Below are 19580 nucleotides of genomic sequence, written 5' to 3'. Positions count from 1 at the left end.
TCCTGCTAACCTCCCCCCTCTGTGGAATGTGTGAGATGGGAACGTGTGATCCATGCAGCTGACTGCCTGCACACATATCATCTTCTTCTGTGGCTTGGAGTGGCTAAATGTTCTCTGTAAAGAGCAGAATGAGTCTGAGACTGAGGCTTGGTATTTATGTGTTCTGTTATATCCCTCCCACAGGTTGTGACAGTCGTTATAGGGCGTTCTGTTTGTGATCACAGGAAGAGGCTCTGGGGACATGGTGTGCATTATGTGCTAAATAGGTTTTTCTGTTTCCGAAAACAGGAAGCAGCTTGTAGGCAAGATGTGCATTCTGTCAAAATGCTGTGTGTGTGTGTGTGTGATATTGCTAAGCTTTAATGCATCCATATTGCAAGCGAGCACAATATGATATGTGTTTACAATTTGTATACGTTTCTCTCAACAAAACACTCCAGAGTGCAATGCAGTCTGAGGGGAAGAACCACGTGTGTACCGTTTATAAAGGAGCAGAGCACGAGGGTGGGGGTGGGCTGAGTCATCATTAAAACATCTGGACATCAGTGACCATTCAATAGTTAACTAATCAATGAAATATCTGCATCGTCATTCAGCCCCTTCCTCTTATCTAAGCTGAGCAGAAATACCATATACGCATACATGGAATTTGTCTCTGGTTTCCACTCCGCTCTCAATGTACATACACAAATTTACAATAAACAAGAAAAGAAAATATATATGGTCTTGTTATTGAGTCACAGTGGAAAAAGTACCATCACAATAAACAAACAAATAAAGAGTGTTAAATAAAGTATGTTATTAAAGTGGCATGTGTGTATTTAAATAGCGTGGATAAGGGTTAAATGGTAGAAGTGACACAGAATAATTTGTGAATGTCGAAAAAAGCTTTAAATACCAATATGTTTTTAGTTTTTAATCAGAAGAAAATCACAACAGAATTGACCAACAACTGTGTGCGTTTAAAGGAAGTGAACGTGCCCACGCACCGCCGCGTGAAGCCAGCTGGGTTACAGAAGTAGGAACGACTTCCTGCCAAAGAGCAACCACAACTGTCGCAGCTCAGACAGAAGCTGACTAAAAAAACCCGGCAGAACTGTGGTCATTTGACACAAACACGCGGACGCCGGGACAATTTAGAAGCAAGAAAGCGATTATTCCTAAACTACTTGACTGCAGCAGCATTTGAATTCAAGCGAAACGCAGGCGCGCGCACCCTTTAAGAGTGGGCGTGCACTCAGCGAGAGACATTGCGGAAGGTTTTGCAAAACAAGATAACAAAATATAAAAGACACGTTGAGCTCGTTACTTCCAGGAATCCTCAGCAAACGGACACTTTATAATCCACCAAAGAGGCGCAGAGGAGGCTGCTTGTGAGCTCGCAATAAAGGAGTAATGGAGAGAACACGGTAGTGAAGACAACAGAAGACAACTAAGGTAAAGAATTACTTTTATTCTAGAAAAAAAAACAAGATATCTCGGGTTCCTTGGTAAGAAGTAACTGCATTTTAAAACCAAGATGGGGAAGAGTGTAAAAGCAAATTGGGGAAATGACATCAAGACGAGACAAGAGGCAGAAAGTTTGACAAAGAAAAAGCTGTTAACTCTTGGGCCAAACTTTCTTTTACGCGCGTGTGTGTGTGTGTGTGAGAGAGAGAGAACTTGTGTAACTCTTGGCTCAAACTAAAAGCTTATCCACACACACTCTAACACACAATCATCATTTCTTTGTTGTTGTTAATGTGTTATCATATCTTGTTAAAATACTTTGTCATCAATATTACGTTGTCATATCTTATGTATGTGGATTTTGTGTTCTTCATAATATTGTGAAATGTCATATCGACTCCTTGTGTTTTCTGCCTCTTCCTGCACTATGATATTATTTATCTCTGTCATCTTTGTGTATTTGTGCTAACCAAGAATCCACATCCACATGTCTCAGTTGAAAGAGAATAATGTAAATACCAGTGAAATATGGTCTGAACGTCTTCAAATAGTCTGTGAAAAAACCTGTTAACCATCACCGTATTGTAAATGCCTTTTACATTAAAAAAATGCTCACAATAAAAATAGGTTGCAATTAAATACTTATAGCAACACATCAACAGTTTCCACTTACAGGACAAAGAAGACCATGTGACACAGGCGACAATAATTTGTATTTATTAAGCGACAAATAACATCATCAATGTTCTTTAAATAGAAAATACATGAGACTCCCTTTCCTTTAAATGGACTCAGGAGCTTCAGGTGGTCTGCCATATTTAAAGTGGACATAATTAGTTTTACTCACTTCCTCTACATCCCAACTGTATGTCGCCCGACTTGCTTTCTGTCGTGTATTCTACATGTAAACTGTCCTGAGTTTGACCCACAGCAAATGAAAAACGGAGCATTTTATACAGGGAGCCAAAGCCGTGTTTAGACTGTATGTAAGCAGTAGGAGACAAAGGGTAAGAGAAGACCATGATCAACACAACAAAAGCAGGGAGGGGCTTTCACATTCATGCCTGCAGTAAGGACATACAGTTGGCGTTTGATCATGTCAAGGCCTCGACCCGGTCGGGGGTCTGAAGTTGCACCGAGCTGCTGTAGCTATGAGCTAACTGTCTGGGAAGAGTTTATCTCCGGCGCTGTTCATCTTCTCGTGTTCTGTTATTCCCTTCAGGAATGCTCCTGTTATGGGGGAGTTTGAGCTCAGACAGACAAACGAGCACACCTCTCTCTCTGTAGCCCGAACATATAGTGATGCTATATACACAACATATAGTGATGCTACCATATTATAAGTGCAGCTTTCACGATGCTTTACACCTCATGTAAAAGTAACAGTGTTTGTTACACAGCACGTTATACTGACATAACTTAAGCCATAAAGACAGTTTAGTTTGTTTGCATGTAATGCATTATGTGTTATAAATGTGCTTATAACGCCTTATAGATCTGACCTTCATATAAAGTGTTACCTAACTTTGGCAGTTTGACTCCAATATAGAGATTTTAAGGCAAGTTAGAACGATGTGAGACAATGAAGGGTACAAAGCAGAATAGTGAACTAGGCCACGAGAGGGAATTAACCAGAATCCTCAGCTCTAACTCACACAGGGAGCTGGATATCCTCCACGTCTGCCATACGTCAGATGCCTCTGAACACAGCCGCCTGCACCCCCTGTTCACCCGGACCTGCTGGATGCAACAGCCTGCTCCACCTCCATATCGACAGAGTGAAGTCGAGACCTCCGCCTCCAGCTTCGTTGATACTCGTGCAGGGCACCATGACGCGGAAAGGTGTTAACGTGCAACGCGTTGTTTACTGCCGTATCCTCCGAACCACCGAACACCATAAACCAACTGCCACAATGCCAAGGAGGAATTGTAATTAACTGTAAACTCAAATATATCATGAAACAATATTTTGGCTGGGAAAAGTTTTACTCAAATTTAGATTTTTAAGATCTCCTGTTTGTCCAGCATTTGTAAAATCCTCCGACACATTAGTAGGTCTTTCATTGGTACAATGCGTGGTGCACGATCCAGAAGAAGACGTCGCGGTGCTGGTCGTGCACACTAAGCACCCGCTGTGTGCGAACATGGGGCTTTTCAGAAAAGCACTGTTAACATGTCTGAGGATTTTACTTTTTTAAATGCTGTAGAAACAAGAGGTAAGTAAATATTTTGCCAACCGATTCGTTTCCAGGATATTCACCCTTTGCATTATAATACATTTAATTCTTGACTTATTTATTTACAGGGATTGTGTAAAGGTGATAAAGTAGGTCCATGAATGTGAGATTTAAGTTCGCAGTTGATAGCAATACGTCCTCTACATTGGGGCGGTTGGTTTATGGAGTTTTGCTGATGACACTCGCCGACTATTTTGTTTGTGCGCGCTCTGGCGTTTCGGAGAATCTGCAACAAACAGCACGTAGAGCATAAATGCCTGTATGCGTGCTCGTAGCTCGCACGCTGTCTGTGGAGTCTCGGCCAATGGTGCCTCACGCGATTATAAACCAAGCGTCGTTCCTCGAATTATTGACTTTGGAGGCCCCATGTTGGTTCCGTGGACTCTGTCCCTCTGTTTGTACTGATTGGCTCACGTTTGATGACTTGTACACTCTTCATCATTTTTCTATATCTTATCCTGTAATAAATACTTAAAGACAGAGAGCTTGAGATACTTTTGATTTCTCACAAGGAAATACATTAATTTCCACCACATGCAGTTTTCGAACTTATCTTTCACTGTGTGCACCATGCTCTGAGCATTATGAAGGTGTGACGATACTGTAAGAGATTATTGTCTTGCTTTTCTTTTGTCAATAAGAAATTTTCACGATAAAGGATGTTTGTATGATCTTGTGATCCCACTTTTCGAGCAGGATCTCTTGATATTGCAAGAATGCACACTAAGGACTAAGAGCGGACAACTCAATACAAGACCTTCCAGGTGATGGATTTTACCCATCCAAGAAGCTGATGTCCTTTCCATTCAATAAACCCTTCCTTTGTCTATTTTTCAGCCTTGCATTGCTATTGAAGCATTGTGCCCATTTTCCGATTTCAGGGCTCTGAACAAGTCGCTTATTTGGAGGGCTCCCTGGGAGCTCGCTTCTGTACTGTCAGCAGGCTGCCTCCTTGCAGCTGGCTCCACTGAAAACTCAGCGACGCAGATAAACAACGCTCTGGCAGTTGGCAGCCGAAGATCACAAACTCCATGTCCCATCCCCTGTATAACCCCTATGCCTCCGGGAACCAAAGTTCCAACCAGGGGCAGTATGGACTCTCCGGTGGACCGGCAGAGAAGGACCATCAGAGAGCGTCTTCTAGTGCTGGACCTGGGTCCATCTTCAGCTTTTGTGGAACTTCTTCTGGGACTTCTGCCAACTCTGGGGGAATAATTCCGTCACTGCTGCCTCAGTCGATAAGCTACGGGCCTGAACCGAGTAGGGCCATTATAGACAAGAACATGGAGAGGTCTATAGACATGCATATTGGTAGAGCCAGAGAGGAGGTGAGGCTACTTGGCAAACCAATGCAACAGCCCATAGACTCTCGCTTGACCAGGATTCAAAGGGAGTGTCTCTCCTCAGGCACAGGGATGGTCTCCTACCCAATGTCCTCAACCTCTGCCTCTCTAGGACGTAGATACCCGGGAGTTGAAAGTGGCAGTAGGTCCTCGGACTGGTCATCGAACTACGAAAGGCCCACTGCCGATGAACCCTCTAAATTTTATTCAACGTCTGCTTCGTCTTCTTTTTCAAGAAGTGCTGACAATGTTTTAATTTCCTCCAGTGAAAGAGAACATGTAATGCAGTCTCTTCCAGGGTTAGGTAATGTTGAGTATCCATTGTCAGACAAGCCTGCGGCCCGTACAGAGTCGGAATTAGCTTCTAACATCCTTCTGCGTTTTGGACTTGAAAAAGAGGACTTGGACCATCTTGTCAACTACCCTGAAGACCAGATCACCCCTGCTAACCTGCCGTACATCTTGCGGCAAATTCGCCTTGAGAAGACCAAAAGAGCTACGACTGCAGTGCAGCCGAAACCCTGTTCCGATCCCCAACCCACCAGAATGAGTCATTCTGGAGGGGTAGGGATGCGCCAGGAGGAAATATCATCCGCAGTCCTCAAGCAAAGTAAAGTGATTGACTGTGGACAAAGTGACAAATATACTGGAGGGGCTGGAGAGGAGATTGGAAGTATCAGTCGCAGTAGAGAAAACTGTGGTGGCAGTGGAAGTATGTTGCTAATTTACACTTATGGTAGTAGCAGACATATTGAAGAACCACCGCAAAAAACAGTTGAAAGCACTGCCTTGGGTTTTTCACGTGACCAGGCGAGTTCTGTTTCCAGTCTCAGCTCTTTGTACAGTTCAAAACTGAGCTCTGTGGCTCCCCCAAGCAATGATCAGACAAAATTGGAGATCCAACCAAACCACAGTTCCCAAACAATTCTGAGCTCTTCTTCTCTGCCAAAGACAGACACGGACATCAGCGCTGTCAAGTCTGAAGCCTCCAAACCCGATGCTTTGAAAGAACCGGAGGCAGATCGCCAGTCAACAACGAAAACCCAACCACCATGCACTTTGTACTGTGGTGTGCAACCCAGCAGACCGGACCCTGTGCTCATTGGCAGTAATGACACCAGTGGCAATAAGGATCAGAATAAACCTAAAGCACAAGGGTCAATTACTGGAAAGATTAATAAGCAGCAACCAATATCACAGATGCAGCAGACAGAGAAGCAGCCAGTATCACAGACGGGGCAAGCGATTTTGCCTTCAGTCTTTTCTGCTACCGAATCGGTTCCCCCTGCTCTTCACATTCCCAGCATCACTGGTGCCATGCAACATCTGCCATTCATCCCGGTTGGTCCTCCCCCCATCGTTAGTCGTCCAGATCTGCCTCAGCCAATCCCAGACCTGGTGGAGATCATTGATCTGACGCTGTCACCCACCAGCGAGCAGCCTCCGGCAAAAGTTTCAGTCTCCAGGGACCTGCCAACAGCGGCCATGATGCGTGACGGTGCTGCGGCCACACCGAGAATCTTTCCACATACCTGTTGTCTGTGTAACACAGAATGTCTTAAAATCAAGGTGAGTGGAAGTATGCACTCTGTTGTCTCTCCCTTTAGGAAAGTTCCAGCACTGACAGCTATGCCATCATTGTCTAGTTTTAGGCAGATGACGTTATTGGTGATAACAGTTGTGGTGATAATTAGGCCTTTCTAAATAGCTGTGCGTTCGATGTTCTGACTACTAGGATTGGGTCTACCACCAGAACACCAGCTTTCACCTTGAGAGCTGCAAGGTCCTCCGTAAACGGTCAGTCTTTTTTCTCGTAGCGTTTCTTTTGTCTTTGTTGACAAAATGTAGCCTCTTTGCACTTTTAATATGCGTCTTTCAATTGTTGTTTTTTACCACAGATACCCGGAGTGGGATGGTGAGATTCCAAGCAGGACCAGGTACATTTATTTAGCTGAGCAGATGCTGTGTTTTTTTTATTGGATTATTCGAGTGATTAGTCTGATGTTGTGACACCCATCAAACTGCATGTCGAACCATACAGTTTCTGCCCGGCTTTAGTGCTCAAACACTTGTTGTGAGTTGTGAACCAGTACTCTGCTGACTTTTGGCAAATTTTCCTTTTCCTATCGTTCATTATGCTTTTCTCGTCCAGTGCTCTCTACAGTGCTGCAGGTAAAGATGCCAAGACCTCGCCCGCAACCACTTCACGACATCGTCGGAAAACCGGGTCCCGCTCACGTTCCCGCTCACCCATCCCCCGTCGGCACCATCGTTCAGAGGGCAGACGGGAGAAACCCAGCAGACAATCACGATCGCCGCACAGATCCAGTCGCAGGTCTGTAACGCATAAATTCTAATCTGAGCAATAAGATTGGTGAACAGAAGAGATACCACTCTCCACCTGCTTGTCAAATTGCCAAATATGTTCCTGCAGAACCTTAAAAATATCTGCCTTAACACCAGCGTTTTAACCTCTTCAGAAATCATCATTTGATTTTATCTGTCCTTTGATCAGGTCCAGGTCAGGTTCTCGTCCTACCTCCTCCCGCCATCGGTCCCGTTCAAAGAGCTCTGAGAAACAACCGTCACAGAGGAGGAGGGATGAGAAAGGGTCCTCGCCAAGGAGGAGAGATAACAGACGATCAACTCCAAGGAAGAGCTGTAAGAGACGATCATCTCCAAGGAGGACTGATGAGAAACGATTGCCCTCATTTCGGAGTGACAAAAGACGATTGCCACCAAGGAGGACTGACGAGAGACGATCGCCACGAAGTAGGGGGTCCATTCGACGAGAGAGGTTGCGCAGTAAAAAGAGCTTGGCTGAGAAACTACTGGAAAATTCAGGTTTGAGAAATTACAAACACTGCAAGGACGCAAGATATTGTTTTAAAGACTTATCTTTAAAATAGCTTTTGTGATGTTTAAACATTTAATTTGCTTTTGGTTTGGCTATAAGGAAGAAGCAGTGCTTCTTACAGTATTAATAGTAATTCTTACTGCGCTTTCCAGTGGTTCTGATGTGAATGTTAACTTGTAAACCAAGTAGAAAACATTTTCCCGAGAAGAGATGGCAACAGTTCATAAACAAAGATCTTACGATAGAGACTCTTTATGAGACTTTGCAAACACCAACACGCTGCTATTTTGTCGTCCCTCTAGCTGGCCAGTTGCTGTCAAACAAGTCAGACCTGGATGCTTTGGTTAAAAGTCTGGCTCCTATCATACTTGCCAAGCTAGCCAAGAGGAAGTCCCATTCATCGTCATCGTCATCGTCATCATCATCATCCCCCTCCTCCTCCTCCTCCTCCTCCTCCCTCTCCTCTTCCAATGAAGGAAAGACCACCTCGTCTTCTTCTTCCTCATCCTCTACAGCAAAGAAGGAGTTGACTAAAAAGCCTTCTGAAGCAAAGCCCAGCCTGCAGAAGAGTGAGGCAAGTTCTTCCACAAAGACTAAGGTGTGTGTGTGTGTGTGTGTGTGTGTGTGTGTGTGTGTCTTACCCACGTATTGCTTTCTAATTCTGTGTTTTTCTCTCTCTTTGCTCAGTGTGTTAAACCTTCACCTCCAACCATGGTGAAACTAAAAGGGATTCATAGTTCTGTCTCTCGCAGCGACGTGTTGGCTGCTTTGGAGCGCTTTGGAAAAACCAAGTCATTCTTACTGTTTCCGTCCAAGCTGGAGGTGTGTATCAGTGATGTCTGATGATAACATAAGATAACACACACTACAATATGTGACTTTACATTTACAGTAACTTACTGTCTACTAGTTGCATTACTTTCACAGCAAGTTAATGTGACATTTTTACAGTAAAGCATAGTAAAATGACGGCTGTATTCTGTGCCTTTACTGTCGCTTATGGCATCAAAGTTCTGTGATAGAGCAGTATGTCGTATTACTGCATTGAACTGTGTATTTACAGTAAATTACCCTTCAGATTATTTTAGCAGCATGTTGTAGAATTGCAATGTAGTAATCCCACAATGCTTTGCAAGGTTAAAACTCGAATCTCCAGTGAAATACACCCCCCCCCCCCCCCCCCCCCCCTGCATTCATTTCACAATAATAATATAATGAGAAAGGATCCCAGGGAGGAGGAGGAGGACAGTTCAGTCTTTCTCACAGATAAAGTGAGCTAGGGAGTGAAAACAATGCCACAAATCATGAGACAAGGTCGGATGAAGACTTGTTTTCAGAATGGAATATCACAGATTTCACACAAACAAAGTATTATTAGCTAAGTTTCTCCTTGACAATCTGTTGCTTTTATTTGGCTATTTTATCCAAAGTATCTCTGCAACAAGGGACTCAAACCCAGAAACCATCAGGCCTGTCCTGTGTCCGTGTTGAAATCATATTTATTAATAGTTTATTGTAGGCTTTTCGCCTTTTGAAATGCAATGTAAGTGCATAAATGCTACAATTCCTCTGATTCAGTCTTGGAAACTGTGCACGTGTAGGCAATCGTGTGTTTTGAGAAAGAAGAAGACGCAGAGCAACTGAAGAGCCTGAAGAGCCTCGATGTGAAAGGAATTCAAATAACTGTTGTTGGAGGAAAGGTATCATCACGCTTTTTGTCTTTCTTTTTGTGTCCCTGGGAAATATACGTCTGAGAATATATGTCTCACTGTCAACTATCAGATTAATCTAAAATAACTCATTTCAAATTGTTTTACAGGACACTGTGTGTGTGGAGCAAAAGAAGCCTCCTCTGAGGTAAGATATGTTTCACACAGACGTCTCTTTAAGAGGAGGGAGGGTTTTACCCATGCTCCAAGGCCACTATGCTTACTCCCCTAATCCAAATGTTCGTTTTGAATAATGGCTGAAGTGCCCTTGAAAGAGGGTTGAGCAGCTGACCTGCAGTCTCCCTCGCACACAGTCTCAAACATGCATCTTAAAATGTCAGGGTTTAACGAGCCGGCAGACTCGTCATGTCCACGCGAGGCAATTTAGCTTTTATACAGGTAATAATGCTGCCAAGAACATACGCGTTGTCTTCAGTCTGAAGGTTGTATTGTTCAAAGACACGTCTGTACGCACCGCCAATGATTTTATAGTGAAGAAAATATATAATCATTAAAACCGTGACATTCCATTTTCCCTTTTTCTCTCTTTTGCTCATAGAGAACCTTCCATGTCCAGTGTCTCCACACCTCTAAACACTTCCACTGTCACGAGAAAGGTCCTTCTCCCTACAGCTGACATGATTCCACTGGAACTGCCTAAAACGCCTCCGTCGTCACCTTCTGGACCCGAAAGAGATCCAACAGGCGAACTCCAGAACAGTGCAGCTGAAGCCACCGAAGCAGAAAACATCTCAGCCGAGCAAGACAATGAAATGGTAAAAACAGGAAAGTTGCCCGTGAAGGCAGCCGAGAGAAAGCAAAAAACATCCCCGGGATCCAAGTCCTCGACTCCAGAATATCAGCCTGATGTAGAATAAACCAAAAGATTCTGAAACCAAGGTTGAAGAAGCTGTGGCAAAAGACACAACCATGGTTGTTGGAAAAAGTAAAGGTGACGGTTCAAAGCCACCGGTTTATTTACTTTAGACGTCTTTTTTTACTGCCAAAATATTTCACATAAATATGAATTATGAGCTCATACGACCACAGAGTCGTTTGGGGCAAACGTAGCTCTTAGCGACCTTATTTTTAAAAAGCTAGCAAGTTATTCAGACCGTCAGGGGAAAAAAAAGCAAGAAATATGCACAAATCTATGACATTGTAATTTATTCTTATGCATGCTGCTCACAGTGATTTCATTCAGCCCCAGGTGTTTCAAACAGTTACCTCCGTTACCCCTCTGACTGTTGGCGAGACTATAGAAAAACACCTGCATCGAGACAGAATAAGTAAGTAAGAAACAGTTTGTTTAACGGTCCCAAATGTCTTTCTCTCTGTTTCTTTTTAAACGTTTTCTTTGTCTCTCTTTGACAGAGCTCTTCACGAAAGAAAGCGTCTTATGGGAAAAGGTAAGTCAAATCACAGCATTTACAAATGTGCTTTTACTAAAGTGTCTGGACACGGGGCCGAGAGATGTGATCTTTGACCACATGATCATAGTTTATAAAGACTCAGAGCTGGGAGGATACAGACATGTTAAGTGAAATCCAGGTTTACATATCACGTCGTTACTAAAGCGTAACGTGTGCGTAGAGAGTTTGTGCTTTCTGTTTCGTGGCGGTGGATATTCTCAAGACTAACTCGGCTAATTCTTTGCCTTCTCGTCAGTGACGAGCCCTCGGACAACAAAATGACGCAGTGCCAAGCTCAGTCAAAATGTTCCGGAGTTTAATAAAACGCACGAAGGAGTATACATGTCAACAGTAGATAAGGAAGGAGCACAGGGAGGAGGAGGACAGTCTTTCTCACAGAGATAAAGTGAGCCAGGGAGTGAAACCAACGCCACACATCATGAGACGAGGTCGGATGGAAGAGCGCTGTGTTCAGATTCATCTCAGGGAAAAAATAGAAGTGTTGTGAGCTACGTTTTCTCCTTGACAATCTGTTGCTTTTATTTGGTATTTTATCCAAAGTTTCTCTGTAAGAAGGGAATCAAACCCAGAAACCATCAGCCCTCTCCTGTGTTGACATGTACTCTATCCAAACGACTGAAGGCACTGAATATTATGGGTTCAAATCATATTTATTGATAGTTTATTGTATGCTTTTGGCCTTTGGAAATGCAATGTAAGTGCATAAATGCTACAATTCCTCTGATTCCGTTTAAAGAAATGAAACTGAAATATCTGGGCGGTCAGACATGTAGTGGAGGAGCTGTTAATGTTTTGTGTGTGAATGTAGTGAGTTTATAGTCCTGACGGTTGTAGTAATATGTGCGTTTGTGTGTGTGTGCACATGTAGACAATCGAGTGTTTTGAGAAAGAAGACGACGCAAAGAAACTGAAGAGCCTGAAGAGCCTCGATGTGAAAGGATTTCAAATCCCTGTTGTTGGAGCAAAGGTATCATCACACGTTTGTCTTTCCTTCTCTGTCCCTGGGAAATATACAGTACATAATAATGTATGTCTAATGTAGTCTCACTGTCAATTATCATATTAATCTAAAAGAACTCATTCTAATTTGTTTGTTTACAGAAGACTGTTTGTGTGAAGCAAAAGAAGCATCCTAAGCAAAAGAAGCGTCCTCTGAAGTAAGATATGTTTCACACAGACGTCTCTTTAAGAGGACAGAGGGTTTTATTTATATATATACTGTGTGTGTGTGTGTGTATATATATATATATATATATATATATATATATATATATATATATATTAATTAATTACCATAAATATTCTGTTGCTCTAACTTTGTGTCCTCAGTGTAAAAAAAAAAAGTAGTTTGTGGAGTAAAAGTCATCCCAGGAATTTAACCTGTGAAGGATTTTATAGTGAAGAAAACTGACTTTGACTTTCCATTTTTCCATTTTCTCTCTCTTGTTCACAGAAAACGTTCCATGTCCAGCGTCATCACATGTGTAAACACTTCCACGATCACGAGAAAACCTTCCGTGTCCAGCGTCATCACACGTGTAAACACTTCCACGATCGCGAGAATGGTCATTCTCCCTACACCTGGTGTGATTCCACTTGAACTGCCTAAAAGGCCTCCATCTTCACCTTATGGAGCCTTATGGAGAAGAGCTACAGCAGAAAATGAAATGGTAAAAACAGGAAAGTTGCCCGTGAAGGGAGCTGTGAGAAAGCAAAAAACATCCCCAGTATCCAAGTCCACGACTCCAGAAATTCAGCCTGACGTAGAATAAACCAAAAGATTCTGAAACCACGGTTCAAGAAGCTGTGGCAAAAGACACAACCATGTTTGTTTAGTCTTTTTTACTGTAATTCATGCACTCATACGACTACAGAGTCTTTTGTGGCAAGCGTAGCTGCCCCCCCCCCCCTTACTCACACGCAGCGTTTCCACCGTTGACTTATTTCTAACAAGCGTCTAATCTAGCAAGTTATTCAGACCGAGAAATATGCACAAATCTATGATATTGTAATGCATTCTCATGCATGCTGCTCACAGTGATCTCATTCAGCCCCAGGTGGTTCACATGTCTATACACTCGCCTGCCGAAGACGCCCAACCAATGGAGGTTGGTGCAATGGGAGCTGAAGTGGTGGAGCCCATTGAGTTTGACACCTTGTCAGAACAAAAAGAACGACGGGGGACCAAGACTGTTGGCGAGAGTATAGAGAAACACCTGCATCAAGACAGAATACGTAAGAAACAGTTTGTCTAATGGTCCCAAATGACTGCATGGGATCATCATTTGTTATCTTTCTCTCTGTTTCTCTTTAAACATTTGCTTTGTCTCTCTTTGACAGAGCTCTTCGAGAAAGAAGAGGTAGGTCAAATCAAATGCATGAAGTACCGCAGTATTTACACTTGTAGTTTTACCAAAGATGTAAATTAAACTAGGAGATAGGAGGTTGTTCTTTAACAAGAGATAACTCGATGTGTATTATGGGTTGACGCTGTGATATTCAACATTAATGCGATTATCGGAATTATACTTTATTGACGTTCTGCAGTCACAGCAAAAAGAACATTTACACTTACCTCAGATGCTGTGTTGGGTCAGTAGCATCCTGGTAGTTGGTGCTCTGCCTGCGCTAATCTATAGGTACCTTTTTATTGAAAATAGTTTTGCAACTGTTGCAAATTTGCATGCAAATTGGGTGTCTACTTTGCATTTCTGGTGGTTTATTCGTGTTCTAAAGGCTTTCTTGTGCTTTGACTAGTATACATTGTTTTTCTCCTTCTTTACTTTCCTTGATTTGGTTTTCCAGGATGTTCCAAGTAATAGCAAGCTGTTGCTCATCACCAACCTGCCGGAGTATCACGACGGCTGCTACACCGAGGAAGACCTCGTCAAACTGCTCATGCCATTTGGGTTTAAATATCTAGAAGACTACATCTATGTTATTCCTCAGAAGTGCATGGTAGGCCCCAGGCTATGAATCTGCATCTCAGTTTGGTTTATTGATCTCATGTACTTAATGTTATATACATACACTATTGGTGCCTATATAAGATTAAAACTTCTCTATACCTTTTTGATATTGGTTTTCCTTTCAGGCCTTCTTCAGGGGCACCCAGGGGATTAGGCTCAGAATAATGGAAGCCTCTGCAAAAAATGGCATCTTTTTCAAAAGCTCTAAACTTGTGTTCCATGCAGTAGCCAGCAGAGTTCTAATGACACCGGTAAGCACATGCGTAGCACAGATTTTGACAGATTGTTCAGTATATTTATTGATGTACTGAAGAAGGAAAGATGTTTGTATTTCAACACTGCCTACTGTGACGTTTCTGTTTTAGATTGGATTTTATAAATCACTGATGCAGCTGATGCGTTTTGTAAGTAATGCACACTCGCACGCTTAATGCCTTAAAACTGAGCGGAGTACAGGAAACTCTATTTAAGATATTGACTTTTACTTTGAAAAACTGTGCAAAATTCATTCATTGCAACAATGCAGAGCAGTTTGTGTGCGTCTCTCTGCCGTCTTGTTGCTCTTCTAGTTTGGGTGTTGACTTCCTGTTCTTGATGCAGCGTGTGCTGGATGATGGAGAGAGAATCGTCTTCATCAAGGGCATTTCACCAAGTGAATCCAGGAAGCTCAGAGAAGTTTTGAAAAGAATCGAATCTGTCAAAAACGTCTTGCCTCTCCTCAACAAGGTAGAAACAAACACGTACGAGTACGTCTGTTTTAAGTGACTTCCTCTTGGTCTTACCTGTCATGAATGTTTGTGCTTTTGCGTCCAGGTATTTGTAGAATTTAAGTCGATTCGCGATGCTGATCGGCTCGGAGTTTGGTACAGTCTCTTGAAACAAGCCCCCGACCACATAGTCCACCGGCTGAAGATACCATCCATTGGTCTAAAATTACCACTACGTGAGTTTCTCTTTCAGACAAAAACTATGAATATGTTACCTGGATTCATACTGATTGATTCAGTCTCTGCTAGAGGTTTGTTACTGAAAAGAAAACTACCACGTACCTGCTTGGGTTTTTGCAGCACCAAAACTTCCTGAGAACACTCTGCCGGACAGCGAGGATGTTGTTGCCGGTGCAACTATACCACCGATAGAAATCGGTGTTTCGCAGGGTAGCTTTGGACCGTTTTGGATCCCGATGAGAACTCATCCCTTTCTGTTCCCTACCGGGTCTCCTTGGTTCTTCAGCCCAGGTAAGAGACACCTTTTCTTACATTTTCATAGTAACAAGTTTGGTACTGCCAAATTTACCATGTTTGAACTTATTCAGTGAAGTAAGAGTTTTTCCTTTGTTCACTTTTAACTCCAAGATTCCCTGACGGTCAGAGGAATGCACGACATTGCAGTAAGCCAGCTTCACTTATACTTTCCTGGTGCCCGGAATCTTCTGTCATGATAGAATTAAATACTTGACACACTTGAAATTTGAGTTAGTATGTGCTTGTAAATATCAATTTAGACAACATAATTGTGTATTATGATATCCTGATATAATACACAATGTGATAGCATGAGATAAGACATTTCAGTGTGTACATATTTAATTAATATTTAGGTAAATATAAGTATTTGATCAGACTATTCCAGCTCTCCTCCCCCTCCTTTTGGGGCGGTTGCACCACTCGCGGTGGCGTTTGGTCCGTCTCGGTGGTCGAAAGATGTTGTGGACACGCAGATGATGCATGCTTTGGTCATAAAGGCGAAGAAATACAGAGGTCAAACAAAGATGTAGCAAAAGTTTCAGGGAACTACTGGCTGCCACATCTTCATGTGCCGCTTCCTTGGATGGTTGTCAATTGAAACGTTGTGTTTCCTAGAAGGCCAGTGGTCATTGCTCCAGGTTCCCAACAATCATGTTGACCGGTTTGCCAGCGGGAAACTACAACCACGAGGACGTGGCCAAGCTGGTCTGGCGGTATTTCCACAAACGGAACCTCCGCTCCCTGTACTACAACGTGGTGGTCTTGCCTCTGGAGAGGAGGGTAAGCAGTAGAAACTGTGGACTGGAACAGTAAAACTGTATTTTATTGAATGGAGCTGTGTTGTTTGAGTTTAATTGTTTTTCCTTTCCTATCTTTCCTCTTTTCATCTCCAGGCCTTTGTGTTTTTCGGTGATTGGACTTTTTGCTGCAATTTTCTCCAAGATCACATCAGAAATCCAGTTTGTGTAAATTTCTGCCCGCTCACTGTTCACTTCGTCTTGGAGGAGATATCTCCAATATACAGTGAGGTATGGACACTAGGGGAAACAAAACAGGGCGCAATCTGGGCTGTAACACTGTCAGGGTCAGGATTGGACTTTCAAATATTTTTAAATGTGTTTTTACGACTTTAGTGACTCATCTTTTTGCAGGAGATGATGTACACAACTCTGACGTGGAGCAACGGTGTAAGTCAATAACCACTTATGTAAATCTTTTGTCAAGTGGAAGCAGCTCTTCATCTTTGGATCTCTGGTCTTTAACTCCAACTATTTCTTGCTCTTCAGGGAGTTCCAGATCCAAAGCTTCTGGAGGAGCGGTTGCTGTGTGTGGAGACATGCGAGACGTCTCTGGACATCATCAGGGTGGTCATGGAAGCGGTGGCGTCCGTTGCGCCCTTTGTCGGCTTCCTGCCACTCGCCAACAGGGTACGAGAATACAAACATATGACTTTTCACAATAAAGTGTTGAGAGAACCCCCATCGTCAGGGTATCTGCAGAGCTTAGAGAGGATTCAATTTAGTTCCCTCCAAAAAAAACGGTATTAAAACGTCTTGCATTTAATTTACAAAGGTCATAAATATGTTTTCTTTTCTTCAGTAGACGGTAACATTAGTTTATAAGTTTATAACCATCTGTCTGGATTTACTCTTTCATATTTAATCAAATATGTTTAAATGGTTTGTGCAACCGTTTTACATGAACATACTGTAACTTCACATCTGATGAATCTTACGTCTTGTTGCTGTTCTCTTTCTGTTGCTTTCGTCCCGTAACCTTTTCTTCATCTCTCCGTCTTTTCTCTATTCGTCCATGAACTGTCGTCCTCAGATATGCATTGAGATGGCTGACTCCAGCGGTGTAACCAAGGTGGTGGAGAATCAAAACAAACATCGTACCTTTTACAGGATAAAGAACATTGACATTTGGTAAGCATATATCCTTTTGAAATGTAGGGGTATGACATGGGGTTAGTTCAATTACTCACATCAGTGTTTTGCTCACACGGTCTCTGTTTGGTTTGTATTCTTTATCTTTTAATCCTCACCTTCTTTTTCTCTCTCCAGGAGTAAAGTTCGAAGTTTTGAGCCGTGAGTATCTCACTTTGTAAAGTTAGGAGAGAGACGAAGCATGACGAAGATCAATGTGATGACTGTTATGATGTTATACGATGTTAGCAGGTGGCTCATTTCATTGGATGTATTTATTTATATGTCCCCGAGTTCAAGATGAGTAACGATTAGTGTGGCGACAGAAAATTAATTTGGCAGCCATGTTTTTCTATTGATTAGTCCTTAAAGACACTTTTAAAGCAAATACGATTAAGTCTCTCAGGAGAGGATTTGCTGTTTTTCTCTGTTTTTAAATAATTGTAAATGCATTAATCTTGTCTTATTTACTGCTGGTTGGACACTAAAAAACACACATTTGATAACATAACAAAGGACTCTGGGGAAATGTGATTTCCAGCATGTGATTAAAGCGAGAGATAACCGCACAATTCATTCAGGGACTCTAGATGAAAACGTGTACATTGTATTTCTTATTTCCTTAACAAAGTGCTATTTACAACCCTGCTGACATTTGCGAATAAAAATCCTTTGTGTTTGTAATTTTAGTTTGAAGAGCCTAAAACAGCGTCTACAAGATTCTGATGAGGTCACTCAAGACTATTTGAGCCAGACAACATTAAACTGGCGGCTGTGAAATCAAAGATTTGTGTTGTATAATAAAACAGGATGCAGTATTGAATAAATAAAACCATATGCTTCAAACAACTTTTCTTTTTTTCCTTGCCTTCACCTATTTTCACTCACCTTATGCTCGATAAATAAGAAGTATAGTAAACACTCATAAAGGCTGACAGAGCCTACGAAGAAATATTTATATACTACATATATTTCCGTCCTCAGATTTCTGCTTGATTGCTGTACGGCACAGAACAGACAGAGAGCAGAAACACACAATGCCACGTGGTTGACATTGTCAAACGATCGGTGAGGTTTAAGCAAATATTGACTTGGTTAAGGTTAAAAAAATATCATGGTTTGTGTTAAAATAATAACATAAGGTGACGTAACACAAAGTAACACAACTAGGTCATATAACAACATAACGTAACAATACTAAATCTGGTACAAACCATCTCTTCTCTTTCTTGAGATTAATGTATTTTTGTACCTAGTCCCTGATATAAATACATTTAATAAACTAATTTAACAACGTTGCGTAAAACGGCGTCTATTAACATGCCGTCAGGTAAGACTTAAAAGTCAACATTTACTTTTTCTTTCACTTGGGACACGATCAGCGGTCTCCTGGGTGAAAGTCCTGTGGTTGTTTGGCCCTTCCGCCTTTTGTGAACCTCCTGGTTTCAGTCAATTTTATACCAAGTTACTTTAATACCATGCAACGGTTGCTTGATATACTACGTCACTTTGCAGAAACGTACAATGCCAACATTTTTTCCTGGTGACTGATAGAAAGTGAGTGTATTCGTTTGTGAATAACACGGAGGACTGAAATGGCAGCTTAAATTAACATTTAAAAGTAAAAAATATAAATCTGGAACACAATCAGGGCCACTTTATTATTTTTATCTCCCCCACCCACAGCGAAGCAAAGTTAGCATACCTTCCCGTAAGCACACACACACACACACACACACCTTAAATATGCAGATGACATGACTGAAGCCCAGTGGGTCGCACTATAAATAGAGGGGCAACAGAAATGCCTCCTCCCCCTACGTCTGCTCACAGTCTGCCCCTGTTACTGAACATGTTCCACATCTCATTTACCCATCAAATCATTCTAAAACCCAAAAGTCTGCATGAGATTGACCAATACAATACCTTCAATGCCTTTTCTTTCTTTTGTCTGCCACACACTTTGTTAATACCTTTATTAATGCGATAGTCTCAGTGTCATTAAGCCTCTTAATGACACAACATACCAAAATGTGGCCTTTGCGTAGCCTAATAACTTTGCTGCACCATCCACTTTTATTGAACCTTATGGGGTCCCATAACACCCCTTTAAGATAACACTGTACCCTCTTGTCTTGCATCATCGTCGGCTTTCTCTCTCACTGCAACAAATCTGCATCAACAAGCACATTTTCCCCGACACACTCTTACCCTTTGTCTGTATGTGTGTGTGTGCGCTCCCCACGTGTGTTGGTTTAAGCTGGCAGAGTTTGGATTGTTGATTGTGTGACCCGAAAAATAAAGGCCACTGTGTGTGTGTGTGTGTTGGTGGCCCTTTAAACCAGTTGTGATTGAAAGGACTGTGTGTGTGTGTGTGTGTGTGTGTGTGTGTGTGTGTGTGTGTGTGT

The 19580-nt window shown here is 42.3% G+C and overlaps 1 protein-coding gene across 1 annotated transcript; it reads left to right on the top strand.

The window, feature by feature from the left end:
• The first annotated feature begins 1034 nt into the window (after nt 1-1034).
• On the top strand, nt 1035-19513 carry LOC116385564 (serine-rich adhesin for platelets-like). The gene is made up of 32 exons (XM_031851148.1): nt 1035-1437; nt 4383-6598; nt 6765-6826; nt 6928-6966; nt 7182-7364; nt 7545-7873; nt 8189-8484; nt 8574-8708; nt 9488-9586; nt 9706-9743; nt 10155-10371; nt 10800-10884; nt 10970-11004; nt 11897-11995; nt 12130-12185; nt 12482-12698; nt 13080-13263; nt 13369-13388; nt 13834-13986; nt 14123-14248; nt 14363-14401; nt 14598-14723; nt 14811-14940; nt 15065-15235; nt 15353-15387; nt 15860-16024; nt 16138-16272; nt 16396-16431; nt 16531-16671; nt 17075-17172; nt 17311-17334; nt 17863-19513. The coding sequence occupies exons 2-32, from the start codon at nt 4718-4720 to the stop codon at nt 17948-17950; spliced, it is 5442 nt and encodes a 1813-aa protein (XP_031707008.1). The 5' UTR covers nt 1035-1437; nt 4383-4717; the 3' UTR covers nt 17951-19513.
• Nucleotides 19514-19580: the final 67 nt, after the last annotated feature.

Source organism: Anarrhichthys ocellatus, unplaced genomic scaffold (genome assembly GCF_004355925.1).
Source record: "Anarrhichthys ocellatus isolate YVR2014 unplaced genomic scaffold, GSC_Weel_1.0 scaffold11, whole genome shotgun sequence".
NCBI classification, from domain to species: domain Eukaryota; kingdom Metazoa; phylum Chordata; class Actinopteri; order Perciformes; family Anarhichadidae; genus Anarrhichthys; species Anarrhichthys ocellatus.
This window is presented reverse-complemented; position numbering and strand designations above follow the sequence as displayed.